Source organism: Vulpes vulpes, chromosome 1 (genome assembly GCF_048418805.1).
Source record: "Vulpes vulpes isolate BD-2025 chromosome 1, VulVul3, whole genome shotgun sequence".
NCBI lineage: Eukaryota > Metazoa > Chordata > Mammalia > Carnivora > Canidae > Vulpes > Vulpes vulpes.
The window spans coordinates 124,222,588-124,245,186 of record NC_132780.1 but is presented as its reverse complement, the minus strand read 5'-3'; the positions used below and the strand labels follow the sequence as shown (position 1 = coordinate 124,245,186).

Sequence of the window (22,599 nt, the reverse complement as noted above, 5' to 3'; positions counted from 1 at the left end):
AGCAGAGTTAAATGGAATGAAATGTATGAATGGAGGCCCAGTGAATCCCAGAGTATGATGCTCTCAGGGAGACCTGAATTGAAGAATTGGTCAAGTTTATTTTTTTAAAGATTTTATTTTTATTTATTCATGAGAGACACAGAAAGAGAGCCAGAGACATAGGCAGAGGAAGAAGCAGGCTCCCTGTGGGGAGCCTGATATGGGAGTTGACCCCAGGACCCCGGGATCACGACCTGAACCAAAGTTGGTCAAGTTTCCAATTACCTTCCCTGAGTTACATCAGCCCATCCGCTATTGGGCGGTAGAGCTGAAGAATGGCTCCCACCCCCAGGGCTGGGCTAACCTGCCAGGGCTCCCAGGTGCTCCCCACTCAGCCCCTTCCAGGCTTCATCTACTGTGAGGTTCTTCTCTGAGCACTTCTCCACCCAGAAGCTTTCAGGTTTTGAGTACGGACTCCCTTCCCGACGTTCATTGTTCTCCACTATACGGGGCCAGTCCAGGGCTCTTCCTGACTGCCCTAGGACCTGGGCCCCCCCATCCCTGAGCGGGTCCTGGGCTTTGCCTCTCTGACCTCTCATCTTTCTGCTAGAGTCTGGACCCCAAATCTATAAGAGCGCTATCCAGACTCTCTTCCACTCCTCTCGGGGAGCCCACCCTGCTTCTTGCCAGTTGTGGCCTCCTCCCTCTGAGTCACCTGAGGCCTTCTGACACTGTATATCTTTGGCTTTATGTGCTTTTTTTTTTTTTTCTGTGCTTGTCACTAGAATGAGAGAGCTCCCCTGAGAGCGATTTCTTACTCATTTTTGCGCTCCCCAGAACTTCTAGGATGGTGCCCTCTGCCCATGGTAGGTTTTTAGTAAGGCCTGGATAGATTGTAGCTAACAAGGATAGATTTAAATACATTGGGCCACTGTGGTCAGCCTGGTGATACTCAGATGCCATCCTTCACAAGCATCTTCGCTTGGCAGTTTGCTGGTTGTCATAGGGAACTGGCTTTTCTTAGGACTAGTGTGACAGTAGGAGGGCTGGGCTGGCAGTCAGGGGCCTGGGTGTTTGCTTCTAACTCTCTCCGGCCCCTGGGCTTTCATTTTCTCATCTATGAATGAGGAGCTCAGATCAGATGACTCCAGTGCCTCTTCCTGCTATAAAAATAAAATTTAAATGAGGTTTTAGGGTAGAGACCTAGTGGTTTCATGAGTGTGCCCCATGCTCCATGAAGCTATGACACTTAGGAAGGCCGACCCCCGTGGCTGGTTAAATCACATGATCACACAATCACATAATCACACAAACATTCGTTACGGGGAGGATGTCTGGTAGACCTGGGATAAAAATATGACAGAGAGGACCTAAAGGAGTTTCCCTACATGTAACGGATTCACATTCTCAAATAGCCAAGGCTTCAAATCCGCCCCTCTACACCCACACCACGTACCGTTGAACTCTGACGTGCTGACAAGGTAGGAAGTGAGTGTCGATGTTGCATGTCAGACTCGAAGGCTCCTTCAAGTTGAATCTCTGTCTTCCACCCTGAAAAAAAAAAGAAAAAAGAGCCGTGTGACCTGAAAGGGAGGTGACAGTGACTGGACACCTGTGCCATGGCAGAGCTGTCTGAGTGGTGATGAGGTTGAAACAGGCCCCTCGTTTTCTTTCATCTGCTGGCACATGGGGTCCCTGAGCAACTCCTAAGAGATGCGGGCCCATCCCTCTCAGAAGACTCCAGCAGGGTGTAGGCCGGGCCAATGACAGGGGGAGCAGGGTGTGGCCTATTGCATGCTGGCATTTGAGATGGGCAGGCACAGGCTCGGGAGGCAGGGTTGCCTGTGAAGTGTGAAGGACTTGGCTCACCTAGCCCCAAACCCTGGGACGCCTGACAGGGGAGTTAAAAAAAAAAAAAAGAACCTGGAAGGCAAGAAAAAGCAAATCAAATCTGGATCCTGATTTAAAAGGCATTAGGCTGAGAGGAGCCAAGCACCTGAACATACTTTCCACAGCCTGTCATGTGGGGCTTGCATCATCCGTGAGCAGTGAGGGGAAGTTGAGGCTGTGGGGACTGGTTCCCTGGCCTGCAGCCCCCACAGCCAGGCTTCTCAGGGACAGATGCCACCTCACAGAATGCCAGAGGGCAAGGTGACCTGCCAAGGTTACGTCCAGGAAGGGGAGAGGAGACACTGGTTTCTGGAAGTCATGAACATAATGACCTAGTGCCAATCAGCCCCACACACATAACACAGGTGCTGGCACTTGACTACTGGCTTACCTGGGGCAAAGCTCTTTTATAATAAAATCAAATGAGCCACCACCCCATTTCTACCCCTGCATTTTCAGCAGCCAGGGTATGGCTATTTATGGGATGAAATCTGGACACCTAGGGGCCTGAGTCATTAGTAGAGATACTGTAAAGTTGCTCTTACAAGGGGTCCATCAGAACCCACTGGGGTGCTTGAAGGCTCCCACCCTAGACCCACTGGGGTAAGACCGAGAAATCTGCATCTGAATACATCCACATCCCCTACAGGTTATTCTATAAACCACCAAAGGGGGACCATTGGAAGCAAAGGTCACAGCTGCGGGCTTTGCTGCACATTTGGGAGCGTGTGGGAGTGGCCAAAACAGTGGAAGAGGAGGCGTCACCTGACTTGTGGGAATGATACATCTGACGATCAAGAAGGTATTCTCTTAACTGATGGGCTGCTCAAGCACATGATCGACTCATAGATTAGTGGCTCTGTATTACTATACTCCGTATTTGCTTATGTACATGCGTATATATATTTAGTACATTAGCAGATGAGAGCATCTAAGCATGTGCTTCATACCTAAAAAGAAAGATTTTTCCCCCTCCTCCCCAACCCCAATTTAATCCCCCCCCACCCGGGTGCTATTACCCCCACATAAGATTAAGTTTTATAATGGTTAGGATCCTCTACTGGGATGGAGGGGGTGAGGGATCAGAAAAGAGTAAAGGGAAAAAATGGGGTAAGAATAGCACACAGAAGTGAGTGCTGTTCAGTGTGTATAGTTGCGATCTGACTATATATAACCTTCCTAAAGATCATGATCGGGTACAAGAACCATTTTGTCCTTAAAAACTTAAACCAGTTGCTCAGGAGACGCCACCACAGGATAAGTGGTGGGAGCTCTCCAGATGGCGTGTACCTATGGATATGTATGTATTTATCTGTGTGTAAATAAGGGGAATGATCTAGATTTTAAAGGTGGTGAAAGATGCTGAAAGATTTGGTGAAAGATTTGGGCAGAAGAGTAGAAGACCCTGGCTCTGTCACGGTCCTCTGCCCTGTGATTCTCTCCTCCCCAGAATTCAAACTGGCTTTTCCCAAAGTGGCTTGGACCTTCACCTGTTTGTTTGTTTACTTACCTACCTCCCCACCTACCTCATCTCCTTTGTGGCCCTGAGCCAGGTGAGAGCCATGACCTCTCCCAAGTTTCAGGAGTAGAAGTGGGGATAAGTAGACAGGACTCCAGCTGTGGCCAAAGGTTCATTGGCTCCTCCGGGAGGCCTGGTTTACCTTTACTTCTTCTTCGGAGAGCAGCGGCCAGCCTGGTGCTCGTAAACATACTTGCCAAGACTCCCATGGTCATAAAACGTCAGGGCAGGGCACCAAGAACCTCTGTGCAGTGAGGTTGTGGGAAGTGTAGAAAGAATACGGGCTTTGCAGCCAAGAGATCTGGGCGTGAATTTCTTCTATTATGTTTTCTAAATGTCGTAGATGAGCTGGGAATAGTAATCCCTACCTCACAGCGTGGAGTGTGCCAGCACATAGTAGTTGCCTAATCAAATGATAGGACTTATACCAGTAATAGGATCGGGATCACTGGCCTGCCGTAACAGGGCCCTAACAGTCTTGCTCTTAGAATGTTTTAAAGTAAAAATGCAATATGCTTAAGAAAACTTAGAAAAGCAGAAGTAGGAAAAAAAGGTTAAAGCCATCACGGTTCTCCCTTGCTATAGAGTCACTATTATAATTTTGTTTGATTGTTCTTGTGTTTCTTTGCTAAGCTGAGGATTTCTTTTTGTTGTCAACGTAGGGATAACTGTAGTATTCATAGGGGCAGGGGTCAGACTTGATTTTGAATTCAGGCCTGTCCTTTACTAGCTGTGACCTTGGGTAATTTGCCTACTTACTCTCGAAGTCACTTTCCTATCTACAAAATACGGATACTAACCGCCCATATTGTGGCATTGTTTAAAGTGTATTTGCTTCATATAGTCATATAATAAATCATTAATAACCTGTAGTCATAATTAAAATAATTCATACTATTTTGTATCCTGCTTTTTTCCACCCAACATCTCATCTTTCAAACCGCTGTTAACATAGTTTTAATACTATTCCATTAAATTTGATATACTGCTATGTACTGAGTCATTCCTCCACCGGTGGTTATTTAGATGATTTTTAATATTTCCTTTTATAGATTGGATTCTGGTGAACATCTTGGTATATGAAGCCTTCAGTTCCATGTTTAATATTATTTTCTTGGGTTTGGTTAGTTTACAGTAGGGGGATTAGTGGAAAAGAGGCTGGGGCGCTTGTAAGTTCCAGTACTTTCCGAAAGGCTAGCCTTTGGCTTGCACTGCCATCAGTAAGGGATGAGAGAGAGCACCAGTTTCCATGGCCCATCTGCTCCTTGATCTGCGACATGCACACTCGGATTGTCTGCTTCCATGCCCTCCCACCAGCGTCTTCCTGCCTCAGCTTACTGTCTGGTTCTCCCTATGTCTGCCAAACTGCTCTCCAAGCCAGACTCCTTCCCTGGGCCCCAGTCTGCATCTGTCCTCTGGCTTCACCTCCTGGTGCTGGCTTCTGTGTCCTGGTGTCAGATGCTGACTAGAGAGGGCTGGGATAGCTCTCGTAGTTTCAAGCTCAGAGATTCCTCCAACCACACAGGCTCAAGTCTTGAATTACAATTTGTTCTTCTTTTTTCTCTTTTCCTCTCCACACATGAGATCTTGCCCTGCATATCCACTAATTTTCATCTTTCCATTGGAATCATCTTCTTATTCAGAGCATATTTGTCAATATGTCTTCTTTGGGTCCCAGACAAGGAGCCCTTAGGGGCGGACACTGCCTTCCACGCAGCAGATAGGGGGCTTCCTCAGGTAGGGTCCATGTCTTCTTTTTTTTTGGGGGGGGTCCATGACTTCTATACTGACCTAGGCGTGCAGCACATGCTGTACTAGGGCCTGTGAGACATGAAACACTGAAGACTGGGTTCTTGTTCTTTGCGTTAATGCAGCCTGATTGAAGTGACGCCGTGTGCACACATGTGACTTGCACATAACTTGTGTTATGTGACTTGCTATGTTGACTCTGTCCTCTCTATTCCCCTTGTAAAAGTAGGTACTCCCTGAGTGGAGACTGGTCCTTCATTGTCTTTGCATCTCCTACAAATGTCTGGCACGGTACCTGGGAAGGTTTCTCCATAAGCCTTTGTTGAGTGATGAATGAGCAAACACCAGTTACTGAACAAAACCCTATGCTCTCTGGCCAGAGTATAAAATACTATAAAATCTGTGACCAAAGCTATAGGCAAGAAGCATTCCCAAGACCTCACAGAGAAGGTGGGACCCATCTTAGGCTGTTCCAGGAGTCATTAATTTGTTCAGTCATGAAATAAGATGTGGTGCTTAATTATGCTCTCAAGAATATTCCCTGGGTGGGGGTGGGGGGGCGCTGATGAAAAATCTTGCCAGAAGACTAGGTGGTATTGGAATAGTTTTTTGATGTCTGGAACTTTCTTGCCTGTGGTCCTATTACTCCCTGAAAGGCTATAGTGGAAAAAGCATGCATTTGGGTATCTTGTGCTAATAAATTAAGCTGCTCTGACTTTCATTTGTCTTACCTGTAAACTTAACATAGTACTGCTGACCTTCCAGGGCGCCTGGGGGGATCAAATGTAGTGATGTGCGCCAGTGGGGCCAGGTGTCCATCCCCTTCGTCCCATGTAGCAGGAGTAGGAGTGGTAACTGCCTTGGAAGGCCTCTGCTCTGGTCTCCAGTGACCCTACAGAAGCGTCGTAACCCCGGCCTGACCTGTCTGTAGGTTGCTTAGGAGAGGAGCTGAGGAGTGACGAGAAAAAGGTTTCGTGTGCAGTTCATGAGTTAAGAGAATATCACTTCATTGTGGGCTTGATGGAAAACATTATGTGAGGTTGGTTCAGATCTTTCCAGAGGTCTGCCAGCAACCTCAGAAGTGGAGCCTTATTGAAAACAGCTGGGAGGAGGCTGGCGCCCAGCCTCTCCTTGCTTTTCCCTGCCCTGGATCTGGGCCGCTCTGTGGACGCAGCTCAGGCCCGGGACTCTGCCAAGGGCCCCGGCGGCCCCGGCTGGGGACTCGGCTGGGGACGGCGGTGGCTCTGCCCGGCTGCAGACTCCAGCTCAAAGGCTGAAACCAGTTAAACCAGAAGGGACTTGGCCGGGCCTGCCGGTCAGTGTTTCTTTCAGGGCTTGCAGTTAACCAGGGACTCCAGTCCTTGCAGGATGAGTTAACTCTCTGGGCAGAGGCAGGGGCTGTCTGCTGGGCGAGTGGCACATGGACTCTGTTGTCCTTTGAAGTCGCCTCAGCCGTCCTGCGGGGCTCCAGCTAGGGAATGAGGACACCGTTCCAAGCACCCATGTGCAAGCACCCATGTGCAAGCCTCAGCCCCGGGCCAGGGCCTTCCCGGGAGCCTGCTGCTTGCTCGGCTGCAGCCGCAGCCCCTTTCATCTTATTCCAGTTGGTCACCACCCACGCCCATTTCAGCCGAATTTTCTTCAAGTAGGACATGCCATTCTCTCAGTTTTCCTTTCTGTGGGGGCTTCTAGTCACAGCAAGTCCCTTTCTTAATTTACTTTCGTGAAAGTGTGCTCCTAGCAAATTTGCATAATTTGAACCTCACTAAGTTAGTTTTTCACCTGTTTTGGTGCTTTTCTTTTTTCTTTTTTCTTTTTTGGTTTTGGTGCTTTTCAAGAAAGTATAATACATTCATCGTAAAGATGAAAATTGGAAATACAGAAAACATGGAAAAGCAAATAATCCACCACTAGAAATAACAGCTTTTACATTTTTTGTAGATTTCCTTCTGAGTTTTTTATGATAGGAAGAAAGTATATGGTTATAAATATAGTATACATATTAAACTATGGTTTGTAAGCTCCCTTTTTACTTCTTATTTAATGAGCGTTTTCTTTTATGCCTCAAGATTATAATTTTTAATAATGTTTAGTATTTTATATTATTGTGTTTAAGTATTTTATTTTATTTTTTTTTTAATTTTTATTTATTTATGATAGTCACATAGAGAGAGAGAGAGAGAGAGAGAGAGGCAGAGACATAGGCAGAGGGAGAAGCAGGCTCCATGCACCCGGAGCCCGACATGGGATTTGATCCTGGGTCTCCAGGATCGCGCCCTGGGGCAAAGGCAGGCGCTAAACCACTGCGCCACCCAGGGATCCCTTAAGTATTTTAAATAAACTATATTCGGCCTTGGGTTTCTAATATTTAATCTTTTAAAGAACTTAAATTTTATCATCATGGACATCTTTGGAAATTCCTAAGACAGATATTAGACTTAGTGAATCTTTTCAAGTCTTTTGATAGCTATTTCCAAATTGTGAAGATAGCCGTATAAGATCAGCATTACTATGCTAATTTTATAGGTAAGAAAAATGAAGCTCAAGTTGTTACCCTCACATCGCACCACTTAAGAGTTTTTATTTTCCCCTACTCCCATAAGTGCTAGTAATCACTTTAACTATTAAGTTAGCATGCTCTAATTAAAGGTATCACATTTTATTTTACATTTGTCATCACTTTTAAATGAAACATTTTTTGTATATCTGGCTGTCTCATGAACTTCTTGTTCATATCCTTTGCTTTTTCCTTTATGTGTTTTTTTATTTAGTCTTATAGACATTTTGCATGTTAAAAACCTCACCTTTATATTCTGTGTATAATTTCGATATTTTTAGTTTGATGCCTTTTAATTTTGGTCAGAATTTTACTTTTGTACAAAGTTCTAAATGTATGAGGTCACATATCTTTATGGTTTCTGCCATTGGTGTCAGGCTTGGAATCTCTAAGATTATATCTGTATTTCTTTTACTTTTAATATTTCAAACAAAATGGATGTTTCTGTGTATAGTGTGAGATAGGGATCCTAAATATGATTTTTCCCCCAAATGATCCATGTTTAATAATCTATATTTCTCCCATTCATCTAAAGCCACTTTTATCATATACTGAAGTCTCATGTATAGAATTAATTTTAGGATTTTCTGGACTGTTTTCTTAACCAATATGTATATTCTTGTTTCAGAACCAGAATGGTTTTAATTATTGTAGCTTTTTAACATTTCCATATCTAATAGTGTAATCTCACTGATTACTTTTAATCCAAGGGCAGAGTTTTCAGTGTTTATTTAAAAATTCTCATAAGTTGTTTAGAAACTTTTAAAACTTTCATTATATGGGAACGTTGCACTCCCTAAGTTTATTCCTGGATGAAGTGTGACTGTGTGTATACTTTTTCTAACTGGTAATAGCTACTGGATATGAAAACAATCTTACTTTTTGAGTGGTTAGTTTATAAGAGGCTAAAGCCAATATCAGAGGACATGTAGCCTTTAATACTTTTACTGTTGAACAAAAAATACTCAAAATGAACAAACCAAGTTTTCAACTCACAAAATCAAAGAATAGAACAAACCAAAGGAAAGCAGAAGCAGGATATTTATAAGAGGAGAAATAACTTCATTATAGAGTAGGAAAATGATATTAATTAATATATTTAAGGACCAGTCTTGGAAATAAGAAATAGCCAAACCCAACCAGGCGAACCAACAAAAAATACAAAATTTAGAAATGAGACTCTGACCACTGATCTGGAGTTTGACGAAAATGAGATTTTCATGTTCAACTTTGATAATACATTTGAAAATCTTGAAAGAAACAGATTTTGTTTTCTAATAAAATAGGAATTGCCAAAATTGAGTAAAAAAGAAACTGAAAATGTGAAAAGTTCAGTATAAGAAACTGGAAAGGTTGAGGAAATACCTCCTGAAAACTAGATCCAGACAGTCTTGGGAGTAAATATATGAAACTCTTCATAAAACATATCATTCCAAGGTCTGTATTTGTAGGATGAAGCTTATTTATAGTGTAAATGGAATATTTCTTTCATGTTCTCTCTCACCTTAATGTATTCAGTTCTGCTAAATTCTTAGAAAACTGGGATTTGGGTCAGAAGGCACCCCTTGATGACATCCCAGCCAGATGGTTCTCTAGCCTCCTTATGGACACTTATGTGGATGGGGATCCACAATGTTACTCTTGGTCCCTTTCCTTATTTAGGCACCATTATCCCTCCTTGTATGATCCAAAAATCTACCTCTCTGTATGTTGGACCTACACAACATAGAGAGTCTTTTATACAAGAGCTCTGTATATATTAAAGACAGATATACCCTTCTTTTGATGTGTTTTAAGTGTTTTAAGTCAGTTTTAATGTGTTTTAAGTGTTTTGAGTCAGGCTAAGTATAACTACTTCTATCAATGAATCCTTATGTTCCCTCAATAAATATCTGTTGAGTACCTGCAAGGTGCCAGCTGGGCATTGATCACCTCATAGATCCATGAGCCCTGTCATCAATGTCCTATTAACATGAGGCACTTGTCCCTGGAAGCATTCCGTTAGTGTTGGTCAGGTGGAACAGGACAGCCTTCTCCTCACTTGGACACCGTGCTGTGATAACGTGGCTTGAAGGCGAATAATGTTTAGATAGGAGACTCTTGCCTGCTCCTGTTACATGGAAGCTGCCCCCACCTCTGGTTTTGTCTAGTTGAAGATTTAGAACCTTCCCATGACTTGTTCTCTTTTCATTTCCTTTTATTTGGACCTTTGTTCCTTTAGAAGGTTGATTCTGTGAGCTGACATGGTACGTGCCGCCGTATTGATGCCAACTTCAGTTCTCCTGAGCAGACTTGTCATCTTCATTTAAGTCATTAATAAGAATGTTGATGCAAAGGAGAACTATGGCATCCTGGGACCTACCGGAGAGACCGTGTCTTTAATTTAAAAATACCCATGGATTCCCTGCTGTGTACCAAGCAGGATGCCGAGTTGGTGATTCACTGGGGAGCCAAACCATTATAGTTCTTTCCATAGGCAGATACAGGCTAGTGCTGAGACAGATAAGAATAACCATACATAGAATGAACTGCAAACTGTGACGAGACCATGAAGGAAGAACACACAGTGCCATGAGAGCGTAACAGCGTGCCTTTGTTTGGGAAATCAAGAAAGGTGTCTCTGAGATGACACATGAGCTGGAAGAGAAGAGAAATTAGTCAACCATCCACTCAGTAGTGGATTTAGTAGCCACGGTGGGCATGGAGAAAACTTCAAAAGAGGTGTAATGTCTAGATCCCCTCTTGAGTAACATGAGTCTAAAAGGGAATTATGCCAGATGTGCCTGGAATAAACAGAAGTGTAACCTGTGTTAATAGTATAGGTGCTGTCATCCCAGATTGTTGTGAGCCATTCTGACTTAAAATATTCTCATTTTTTCCAGTAAAGTCATCCAAATACCCTTGGAGCTCCAATATTTTAATGTTGAAACTTTTAGAACACCGACTACTTCTTGCACCTGGAGGCCGCCCATAAATCTCCCGTCAGATAATGTGTCCTGATTTTATGGAAAATATGGTCACTGTGCTTGCTGTAGGGCAGAAAGAAATATGGAAGGTGATGTAATGGTGATTAGTTGCCCCAGATTTTCTGAGACAGGACTGATTTTCAACAGTCTGTATTGTGATCAGATAAGTGTCTGCTGGTTTTTAAAATGTAGTCACTTTAGATAATAGCATAAGTGCAGGAGGTAGGGAGGTGAGGGCTGGATGGGGGAAGAGACTTTCTGCAGAGGGAGTGAGTGGTCCTGGGGACATGGCGGAGAAGGGAAGGATGGAGCGTCTTGGATTTGTTCCTCTCTTGCTTCCACCAGCCGTGCATATTGCTAGGATGTCTATCCTGTTCACCAAACAGTATATGGGGAGTGTTTTTGAAAGGACGGAATTAGGAGGATAAGGCTGATGTATGACACATCCTGTAGACAAATAGAAATAAAACTACAATGATCACCTTTTGCAACAGGGAGCTAACTGAGAATTGGCAGTGTTGGCATTTAGCGCTGACTTTGGGATATTTTCTGGGTTTTGTAAATAAGCACTATCAACTTGTGGCCAGGGGTCAGGAGTAGCAGTGGCCTGAGCCCTGAGGGCTGTTAGGGGTCTTTGCCTTAGAGCAGGCCTTGGTGACTCATGCCGGTCAGGGTTTCCTTTGTGCCATGACTCTTTCCCTCAGATGACCCAGCTGGGCAGTCAGAGCCGAGAATTCTCTGCCATGGCCGGCAATAGTGGCTTGCACCCTGGTGGCAGCCCCTGCCAGGGGCAGCAAAATCAGTTCAAAAGAAGCTAAGGGCCAAAGCAGCATTGGTTTTTTCCACTTCTCCTTGTCCAGCAAGAGGAAGGAAAAAATACCAACCTTGGAAATGGGACCCTGGCCCTGGCCCCAGCTGTGAGGCTCTTAAAACAGAAACCGGCTTTGGAATAAACACCGCTCTCATGCTTGCATCCTGCAGCAAGCTGAGAGCCAGGAGCCCCTGGCCCCAGGCAAGCCCATTCCTTCTGCACTTAGAATGGCCTGGCTCCTCTCCTCCTCCAGGACAAGAACCCGCGACCCCTTCAAGGCTGTGGTGGGCTCCAGTGTTGGCAGACAGGCAGGCAGTGTTGCAGGAGTTCGCAGGGTCTGGGGCCTCCCTGAGCAGGTGAGTGGTGGTGGTGAAGGAGCTAAGCTTTCCTGGGCTCAAGTGGACTCTCTAGGGACGCGATAAGTTTCTAGAGCCTTCCTGTGCCCACCTGAAGATGATCTCCCCACGGGACCAACACCACCCATTCCTACCTTTTCCCCTCAGGCCCAGAGGTGACTACAGCTGACTTGCTTCCAGCAATAAAGGCCTTATGTAGGGTCACGCTGGTGCCAGCATATCCACCCACTTTTCACAGCTGCTCAGGCTCACATTCTCTGAGCTGGATGGGATGGCCTCTGCACCTCGTACCTACACTGAGGCAGGGGAGAGTACTGCCTACAGACTCCTTGACCCAGATTAGTAACGAGAGCTTTTATCTAATGATGGCACTTTTTTCATTTCTTCCGGTTCTCTATGACAAGAAAAGAAGAGCAGATGCCCAAGTTTTATGTAGATGGCCCGTTCACCATCCTCCTTCAATTAGGAATGTTCTAGGGGTCGGGGGAGAAGCCCTATTTGGGCTGCAGAGAGCTCCCAACATGGGGAACCCTTGAGCTTCTCTTATAATAGTCTGTGAAATGGACTGGCTTCGCATCCCCCTCCACCAGCCAGGGATTGGCCAGGCCAAAGCAGGTTCCCCTGACCCTGCTCACGGGCTCTGGGGAGCAGGAGGTGCCTTGCCTTCTAGTTGGTGACTATAGCTGCCATTTGTGGCATTGGCCTCCTCTGGGGATGAACATGCTGGGTGCCAGCTCATCTAGGCCCCAGTCCCATGGATCTTTGAGGATCACATAGTTGAAAGGGACATTGACAGGAGCGGGGCGGGGGGGGCGGGGGAGGAAAGTTTGAGTTTCATTTTTGCTAAATAACTGGGCAGCTTTTCCCTCCCTTTTTTCCAGATGCTTCTTCAGAAAAGAAATTTCAGTGGCTTAGACTGGAAAGTCTAAATGTGCTTTAAATGTGTATTTTCAACTCGGACTCAAAGCCCTTTGGTATCCTCCTGCCCCTAACACGCCACCAGCAAACACCCAGAGAAGCACCACATGAATAAGCTTGCTCACAAGAGGACCTCATCTGAGGGTCTTGGCAATTGTTTTTTCTCTCTCTCTCTTTCCTGTGTCCCTTGGGGCCCTGACCTAAAATCCCTGAACAGCTTGTGCAAGAACTTCACTGTGGAATGGATTAAGCAGAAGTAGCTAAGGAGAACCGCTCTGGTTAAACTGGAGCTGTCTGTGCAGAGAGGTTCAGAGAAGTAGAGGGAGCCCCAGGGCCCTGCCAGCCTGCCCTTGCACCGCTGTGGCCTGGGATCCTCCCTGGTTCATGGGGCCTCTCTCTTAGCCCATCCTACCATGGGGTCCCTGATGGGCTGCCAGAAAGAACCCAGCCCTCTCAGTCCCTGGGCCCAGCTCCCTGTGACAGAGTGCCATACTGGAGGGTGGCCAGGGATTCCTGCTCAGCTAGCAACACACAGCTACAGAGCTCCCCCCCTCCACCACACTCCCACAGTCCTCCACGCCAGCCTCTTTTGTGGCACTGACTGTGCACGCTCTGGCAGGTTGCATACCCCTGTCATCTGGCACCGGGAGCACTCCTGGGTGGAGAACCTGTTATGTTCATCTTATTTCCTGGCCCAGAGAGAAAGCCTATGTGGCAGGAACTAAGTGGGCAAGGACGGAGCGGAGCAGAAATAGGGACCAGGTCTCGCAGGGCCTTGTGATTAGATTTTATGCTTATACTTTTATGCAGTGAAAAGCCATTGGAAAATTTTTATTTTTTAAAAATATTTTATGTATTTATTCACAGAGAGACACACAGAGAGAGGCAGGGACACAGGCAGAGGGAGAAGCAGGCTCCCTGCGGGGAGCCCGATGTGGGACTCGATCCCGGGACCCCAGGATCACAACCTGAGCCAAAAGCAGATGCTCAACCACTAAGCCACCCAGGTACCCCCATTGGAAAATTTTTAAATAGAGGAGTGACTTTGGTCTGAATGTCATTTTTTTTTCAAATGTCTATTTCTTGGTTTTAATACTTAACATAAAGCTCTTGTGTTATAGGCAATGTAGTGTTTGGCAAGGGAAAAACTTAAAGATATTTGAAACAAAACAGAATTAGAAATAAATCAGGAAAAGACTCATTGATTTTTTTTTTTACTGTGTAAAATGTACATGGCATAAACTTGGCCATTTTAACCATGCTTAAGTGTCCAGTTCAGTGGCATTAAGTGCATTCACCCTCTTGTGCAACCATTACCACCACCCGTTTTCCCAAACTTTTTTCACCTTATGAACCTGAAACTCTTTACACAATAACAATATTCCTCATCCTCCCTCCTCCTACCCCAGCAACCACCATTCTATTTTCTGTCTCCATGAATTTGACTATTCTGCGCACCTCCTAAAAAGTAGAATCAACTAGTATTTGTCCTTTTGTGCCTGGCTTACTTTATTCAGCATGTCTTCTGAGTTCATTCACTGTGTCATGTGTCAGAATTTCCTTCCTTTTTTTTTAATTTTTTTTTAATTTTTATTTATTTATGATAGTCACAGAGAGAGAGAGAGAGAGAGAGAGGCAGAGACATAGGCAGAGGGAGAAGCAGGCTCCATGCACCGGGAGCCCAATGTGGGATTCGATCCCGGGTCTCCAGGATCGCGCCCTGGGCCAAAGGCAGGCGCCAAACCGCTGCGCCACCCAGGGATCCCAATTTCCTTCCTTTTTAAGGCTGAATAATATTCTGTTTTACCTATGTACCACATTTTTGTTTTTTGTGTTTATCTGTTAATGCGCGCTTGGTGGCTTCCCCCTTTTGTCTATTCTGAATAATGTTGCCATGAACCCTGTTCAAGTCCTTGTTTTCAGTTCCTTGGACTTTACACCCAGAAGTGGAACTGCTAGGTCATAGGGTAGCTCTATTTTTAATTTTTTGAGGACCCTCCATACTATTTAGTATAGTATGCTGCACCAGTTTGCATTCCTACCAACAGTGCACAGGGATTCTAGTTTCTCCTCACCAACACTTGTTATTTTCTGTATTTTCTGTTGTGGCTTTTTTTTTTTTAAATGACCATCCTTAAAATGTGTTTTTATAAAAAGAAAATGAAAATTATAAAATTATGACGGCATAAGCAGCAGCAGCAGAGAGATGTCAGCAGGCTGATGAACAACGGAAAGTGAATAGATGATTGGCTGGCTTGGGTTTAAAGCATCTTGTGTTGTGCTGTGCCTGTAGTTCGGGGAATGGACAATAAGGAAAAGAAGTCAGCTTGTGCTGGAGAGTTCCTAAATGACTGAGGAATTGAAGGTATCAAGCACTTTCAAAACCTAGGTTGTAGAGTGGAGCTGAAAACTGGAGGGTTGCTGGTAGACAGGTGTAATTTCCGTGTCCCCAACACCACCACCGAAGCAGCAAGAGTCTCCTTTATAGAAATGGATCATCTCAAGAGAGAAGATCCACAGTATTGATAGTTGAGGGTTTTTACCCAATCACTTTACTGGAAGGTCCCACACATTGACAAGGCCCCACCTGTGTGCCTGGATCTTTTTATTTCTTCACATATGGGAAACCAGTGAAGGATCATCAGATGCTCAAGGGAAGCCTCCGTTATGAAAGAGACAAAAAGAATAAAAAGGGAACCAAGTAGAAATACACACCACAGAAAACAGAACACGTTAAGGAAATTTTATCTTCCCTTAGAGATAAGGTATTACTTCCATTAAACAAGAAGAGGATATTATTCAAAACAGCTTTGAAGAGCCGAAAAAGGAAGAGGTTTTTGAAGTTAGTGATAGCCAAAATGATAGCTTCAATAAACTGGAAGATAAAACAAGGAAAGCTCCTGTAGAGAACAAAAATAGGGAAGAGGAAAATAAGTGAGGAAAGAAATGTAGAAGGTCATCTAGTTGGGCTAATATCCAACTCACAAGAGTTCCATAAAAAGAACATTAAAAAAAAAAAAAGACACAGCGGAGAGCAAATTGTCAAAACACACAAATTCCTAAGAATTAAAGAGAGGTATTGCCAGCAATGAGAAGACCTATTACCAAAGATCCAATATGATGAGTGATCAAAGAAGGCACTGCACGAAGGCAAATCATCATGACATTTTAGACTGTCAGAGATAAAGGGAAAATTCTACGAGTTTAAAAGTAATACACACACACACACACACACACACACCCAGCATGTGAGAGATAAAGGATCAATGTGGCATTGTATCATTGTATCTCTCAGTAGCCTGGATCCCAGCCCCATCGCCTTCAAATTCTATGAAACAATGCCCTCAAAATGCCAAAGAAAGAGAATTTTCCATTTAGAATTCCATTCCTGAGTATAAAGTCAGAATACTGACACTCAGAAACGCCAGGTTTGAAAATTGTAACCTTCTATGCACTCATTCTTAAGAAACCACTGGAAGAGGCTGTGTTCAGCCAAAATGGCAACAGACCCCAGGAAATGCCCTGGGGATGAGGAAGGACCACCACGCACCAAGCTTAGAAAGCATCTAGTGTAGACTGGAGGAGGACAGAGTATTCCAGGAAGGATATTTCCAACGGAGGGAAAAATAAAAGCAAGTGACGCGTTAGTTATGTGATGTGTTTGACCATTGTTGAGAAGCTTATAGTTCTAAGGAGTCGAGGTTCTTTAAAAAGTAAGAAAACCCAAAGTATGGCAGTTATTAACTCCAGAGAAAAAGGAAAGTTCAAGAGATTTAATTGTAATAGACCCTGTAGCTTGGCGGTGAGCAAAGTTACGATGAAAAAACACTATACGTTGACACCAAAATGGTGATATAATTATTAGGGGTTGAGGGAAGGGCTCGTGGAGGGCAGGGGATTTGACAGCTAAAAGCGCAGGTGCCATCTAGAGAAATTAGGAAGTAATTCCTAAAAAGAATAAAATAGTAGTTACGTAAGGCTGTTTAGAAACATGGGAGAAAAGAAACACCAGAAGAAATAGCTGCAAGAGTTGAAGATGACTCACTCAAGGAAGTGGAAATTGGGGGTGGCCGGGGTGGAGCAGAGGCCTGATTTTTCTTGTTGTTGTTATGACTTATAGTACCAATGGACATTTTGACCATGTGCGTGTATTGTCTTATTTAAAAAAAAAAAAAACGGATTTGGGGCACCTGGGTGGCTCAGTGGTTGAGCATCTGCCTTTGGCTCAGGGTGTGATCCCGGCGTCCTGGGTTCAAGTCCTGAATCAGGCTCCCTGCAGCTTCTATCTCTGCCTGTGTCTCTGCCTCTCTCTGCATCTCTCATGAATAAATAAATAAAATCTTTTTTAAAAAAAGCAGATTTGGGGATCCCTGGGTGGCGCAGCGGTTTGGCGCCTGCCTTTGGCCCAGGGCGCGATCCTGGAGACCCGGGATCGAATCCCACGTCAGGCTCCCGGTGCGTGGAGCCTGCTTCTCCCTCTGCCTGTGTCTCTGCCTCTCTCTCTCTCTCTCTGTGACTATCATAAATAAAAAAATAAAAATAAAAAATAAATAAAAATTTAAAAAAAAAAAAAAGCAGATTTGATTGTGTTTTTCATCCTGACGGGCCCTCAGACACTGACATTGCACAAGACCCAACTTTTGGCTCCTTATGTGGCGTGATTGTCACTGCAGACCAGGACGGTGTAGGGCAGCTGGAGCCTGGAGATGACGTTGCGCCACAAAGGAGCAAACTCCCGTGGCTGCTCCCTGCCCCTTGCGCCAGGTCTTCTCCGACAGCAGCCCAGAGACTCCGTCCTGGCCCCGATGGATGCGGCGGCAGGAAAGGTCCCGCGTTCAAAACCGCACCCGCTCCGCCCCCCCCCCCCCCCCCCCCCCGCCTCGCAGCCCACCAGCTGGGGCAATGGGGGGAGCGCCCGCTCTGTGTGGTGGGGTGCCTGGGGAGCAGGTGTCGGGTCCGAGGAGCAGCCTGGAGAGACAACACCAGAAGTCAAGCCAAAGGGGCCAAATCAAGTGGTTTTCAGGTTGTTGGGACCCTTGCCTTGTTTTTGCCCACTTTGGCCTTTACACAGAGCGACCTCAAGTTCTCATGGCGCCCCCTTTCCAGGACCCTTTCCAGTATGATCTGCAGCCGATGGTATCTGCGCTCCGCTGCTGGAGGGGTGAGGAAGGAGGCATTGCCAAATGCTCTGTGTTTTGGGGGAGCAGTCCTCTGCTGCATCTGCTGTCAGTGGAGTATGTCTGTCTGCCTCTCCAGGTCCAACCACGACTGGCGAGAGACTCCAGATTTATTACCCCAGATTTATTTCCTTTCTGACGCTCACCCATGCCCTTGAAATTCCAGGGCTGCATTAGTCAGTGAGGCAGAAATGAGGGGCTCATCTCTGCCTGAGAGATGCACACGGTGCTACAGGAGTGGATGGATGGTGCAGTCAGCGCTACAGGCTGCATGTTGGTTTTCAAATGTGCTGTGTGATGTTACATTAAAACACTGATGATTTTTCTTTCTTTCTTTTTTTTAAGATTTTATTTATTTTTTCATGAGAGACACAGAGAGAGGGGCAGAGACACAGGCAGAGGGAGGAGCAGGGCTCCATGCAGGAAGCCTGACGTGGGACTCGATCCTGGGACTCCAGGATCACACCTTGAGCTGAAGGCAGATGCTCAACTGCTGAGCCACCCAGGGATCCCCACTGATGATTTTTCAAGTGGGATTTACCTCTTTGGTGGAAATAATAAACCAATTCAGCTAAAGCAGAAGGTGTTCTCAATTCAAGCATTAGGTTTTCATCCAGTTAAGTGCGTAATGCCTTAAGGCCATGAGTTGTAAAGGATGAGGCCCAGCAAGCCTAGATGTGTACAAGGATAAAATTGCTTAGGACATTTTTGCATGTTAATAAAGCTGGGAGCTGAATGAGTTCTGGGGTACCTTATTCTGAAGAATTCTTTACTTTGAAAAGAAGAGGGAGAAGGTCTAACCTTTAGGCATTATTAATGTGCTCTTGTACCTGTGCTGATCTCATCTGATCATAAGCTTTTCCATACAAGTGGATACTGGCATCATCCCATCTTACAGCTGTGTAAACTGAGGGCCGAATAAGTTAAATAACTTGCCCAAGGTCAGGCAGCTGGTAACTGGTGCAGACAGCATCCATGCACAGGTGTGTCTGATTCCAGAGGCTGTACGCCTTCCCAAGTCAGACAGGACTCTTGGGTTTTTTTCTGAAGATCTTATTTATTTATTCATGAGAGATGCAGAGAGAGAGGTAGAGACATAGGCAGAGGGAGAAGCAGGCTCCCTGCAGGAAGCCCATTGTGGGACTCGATCCCAGGACCCCAGGATCACAACCTGAGCAGACGCTCAACCACTGAGCCACCCAAGGGCTCCAGGACTCTTGTTTGCAAGTGACAGAGACCACCTCCAACTGGGTTAAGCAAAAGAGATGTGCTGTCTTATACTATGACCCTGAGTCCAACGCAGTTGTCAGGCAAGGTCTCCATCTCTCTTCTTCACTGTGTGCGTGACATCTGATTCAACAGATGGCTTCCTTCTATTGGGAGGGGGCATCAAATGGGGGGGGGCAGGAATGGGAGACAATGGCTGTAGACACCTTTAGGCTTACATCTTCCCGGCTTGGGATCTCTTTATTCTAACTTGAAACTGCAGGGAAGAGCTCTGATTGGCTGGCTGGAACCATATGTCCATTTTTGGAGGCCACGCACACTGGCCAGGAGGCAGCTGGCCGACCAGCCTTCCCACCAGACTCACATGTGGTGCGTGGAGCGGGATGGGGCGTGCAGCTTACACTGCGGAAGGTGAGCTGGAGATTGTGAGCAAGTCAAACAAAACCCAAGCCACAGCACGTACTTGTTCAGCCTCTACAATGTCACATGCCTCCTATTAATTTTTTAATGTATCTGAGAACGTATCTCAACTTGGTAGCAGAAAGGGTGAGCTCCCTGGCCAGCCTCACCCGCTGGAGAGGCCATGTCCTTGAAAGCCATCATGAGAGCTAGTCAAGGCAAAACCCCAGGGCTCCGTGTCAAGAGGCTTCTGGAAAGGTTGTAATAATCCCCAACCACCCCGGAGCAACTGGGAGTTCAAACAGGAGGACACTCGTGCTACATGGATTTTGGAGGTACTAGGAGAGCGTCAGTGTGACAAGTACCTGGTTACACTTAGGATTCTGTTTCTTTGTTGGGCTGCTTAGGAGGTTTTTAGGTTCTTTTTTTTTTTAAGATTTTATTTATTTATTTATAGAGAGAGAGAGAGAGAGAGAGGCAGAGACACAGGCAGAGGGAGAAGCAGGCTCCATGCAGGGAGCCCGATGCGGGACTCAATCCCGGGTCTCCAGGATCACGCCCTGGGCTGAAGGCAGGCACCAAACTGCTGAGCCACCCCGGGGATCCCCAGTTTTTAGGTTCTTGTATCATTAAAAGGGAATCAAATTTAAAAGTTGCATGCCTTGATAAGCTTGATCTAGATAAAAGGAAATAGATTTTTTTGGGGGGGAAAACATTCAGTAGGGCCTGGGTATAAGCCAAGGCTGCCAAGACATCACCTGCCTTGTGCTCTCAGTGGGAGAAATGTGAGGTTCTCAGACTTGCAGGTCTCGGGGTGCAGGGGTGCCTGTGTCTTGGTTGGTGGAGAAAGAAAACTTGCCAGAGAAAGCGAAAGTGGGCTGATCACAGAGGGAGACCTTCGGCATCTGTCCCTGAAGGCATATGTGGTGTTGGCTGAGCCCGTTTGAGGAATGGTTCTTTACATTCTGATTTTATTTCTCACGGAAACGCTTTTGTCCTCCTTGTTTCACAACTTGGACTAGGGGCAGGGTGCATCCGGCAGTTTCAGCTTCTCACTAATTGCTGTTTTTGGCCAGTGTAATCTCTTCCTGATGGATTCTGTGTGTTCAGTGAAGGCTTTTGACTTTTGGCAACGGGATTATTCAAAGTGCCTGCCTGTCTACAGGGCCGTGTGCCAGGTGCTGACACAGACACAGGCCCCTCAGCTTGGTCGTGCCAGGCCCGTGGCTCGCCCTTCACTCTTCACCCTCATAATATACCCATGATGTCAGTTTTACAGACATTTTTTGTGGTCTCATTTGTTTGGGGTGTTAATGTTTTCATTCTCCTTTCTGTGCATCATATTCATTTTTTTTTTAAGATTTATTTATTTATTTATTCATGAGAGACACAGAGAACAGGGCAGAGACACAGGCAGAGGGAGAAGCAGGCTCCCTGGTGGGGAGCCTGATGGGGACTGGATCCCCGGTCCCCGGGACCACGGACCTGAGCCGAAGGCAGATGCTCAACGACTGAGCCACCCAGGTGCCCCTTATCTCCATTTATTATCTGAATGAGCTTATACTTGGAGATGGGGCAAAGGATTCTTCTTCAACTAATTCCTTCTTTATTAAACCATGGGTTTATTTCCTATTATTTTTTTTCATTTTCAGATCACCAGTCCTGATCTAGAGGTCATTGATCATAGGGGAATTTATTTATTATCTAAGAAGCCACCTCCAAATGGGGCAAGAAGTTCAGAGTCAAAAAAAAAAAAAAAAGAAAAAGGAAAAAAAATTAAGTTCAGAGTCGTGTGCTATCGGCGGCCAGGGAATTACAAGCAGGTAGACAGTCGTGTTGCAGCATCGATGTCGTCCAGCTCAGGGTGGGCATCCCCTGGACAGGTGCCCGTAATGTCTGTCCTCCAGGCTCAGCCTTTCCCAGCATCGATTCAGTTACTCAACGAGATTCAAACAGATATTCATTGGCAACCCCCAAGTCTACTGTTCTCGGCCCCAAGATTTTTTAGCTCACGGTCCATGGCTTCTTTCTCTGTCTTGCCGGCTCTCCAGCATCCCATTGGGCAGCCCGTTTTCACCGTGGCCTCGGTGCGGCCCTGGTTTCTCTCCTCCTGGTCTCCCTCCACCTCCCAGGGCAGCAGAGCCTCAGATGCGCCTTCTGCCCGACCTGGCCGGTAGCTATGTCCGCATTGCTGCCTCGTGGGCTTGTGGTGCATGTACAGGGACAGACCTGTCCAGGAACAAAGGACTTGCCGTTGATCATCAGAAACAGCAAAATCCACCCCCTTTTCTACTGCCCACCAAGCTAAGAAAGCAGATGTATGGCTCTGAGTCTTGCCAGGGCTATGGAGACAGGGAATCTGTCACCCTGGGCTCAGGTTATGGTAGCCTATCCCAGAATAGACTGGAAGCCCTTCACACACGTCAGAGGAAAACCAAGAAGCCTTAGTGCCTTTAGGAATGTTTCCCTTTCAACCAGTGAGTAAATCTCAAAACAGCACCAGCTTCTGAAAAAATGTCCTTCAACTATGACAGGGGTAGTATTGCAACTGAGTAGCTGCCCACTTTCTCCTCCTCGTCCAGCACATGCAGGATGAGCCCCACCCCCCTTCCCTTTAAAGGCCTTTTGAGGACTTAAAGGTTTTTGAGGACATTTTGTGGAGCTGGAGCACAATTTTACTATTTTAAACTATTATAGGGGTTATGGTTACTATATCTTTATTTTCATGACAAGTTGTTGGTTACGCTCTTGATTTATTTGACCCCAAGCTTTTGTTCAAGAACACAACCTCCAATTAAATGTGGTTAGTGTGGCAAAAAAACATGATTCTCCTTAGAATGACCCTCCACGGGGCTGTTTCCAAAAGCTCATTATGGTAAAAAGTCAGGGCTGCCTGTCCATGTCCATGAGCATGTCTCCTGTGGTCACTTGGCTTTCCTGTATGGAGGATTAGAGGGTAGGAAGGCTGTGGGCTGGACCCAGAGGAGACTGGAGGGAAAAACTAGAAGCTAAGTGGGTCACCATGCAGAAGCACACTACCTGATGGAAGGG

General features: G+C 45.8%; 1 protein-coding gene across 15 annotated transcripts in view; it reads left to right on the top strand.

The window, feature by feature from the left end:
* MYLK (myosin light chain kinase) overlaps window positions 1-22,599 on the top strand; it is a 268,280-nt gene that overhangs the window by 108,109 nt on the left and 137,572 nt on the right. For 3 of the 15 annotated variants that reach the window (XM_072725239.1, XM_072725241.1, XM_072725240.1), the window contains exon 1: window positions 2,524-2,671. The exons of the other annotated variants lie outside the window; for them this stretch is intronic. In XM_072725239.1, the coding sequence (XP_072581340.1) occupies window positions 2,648-2,671 (24 nt within the window). In that variant the 5' untranslated portion in view covers window positions 2,524-2,647. Of the gene's footprint in view, window positions 1-2,523; window positions 2,672-22,599 lie in introns of those variants that run through there. 15 annotated transcript variants of the gene reach the window in all.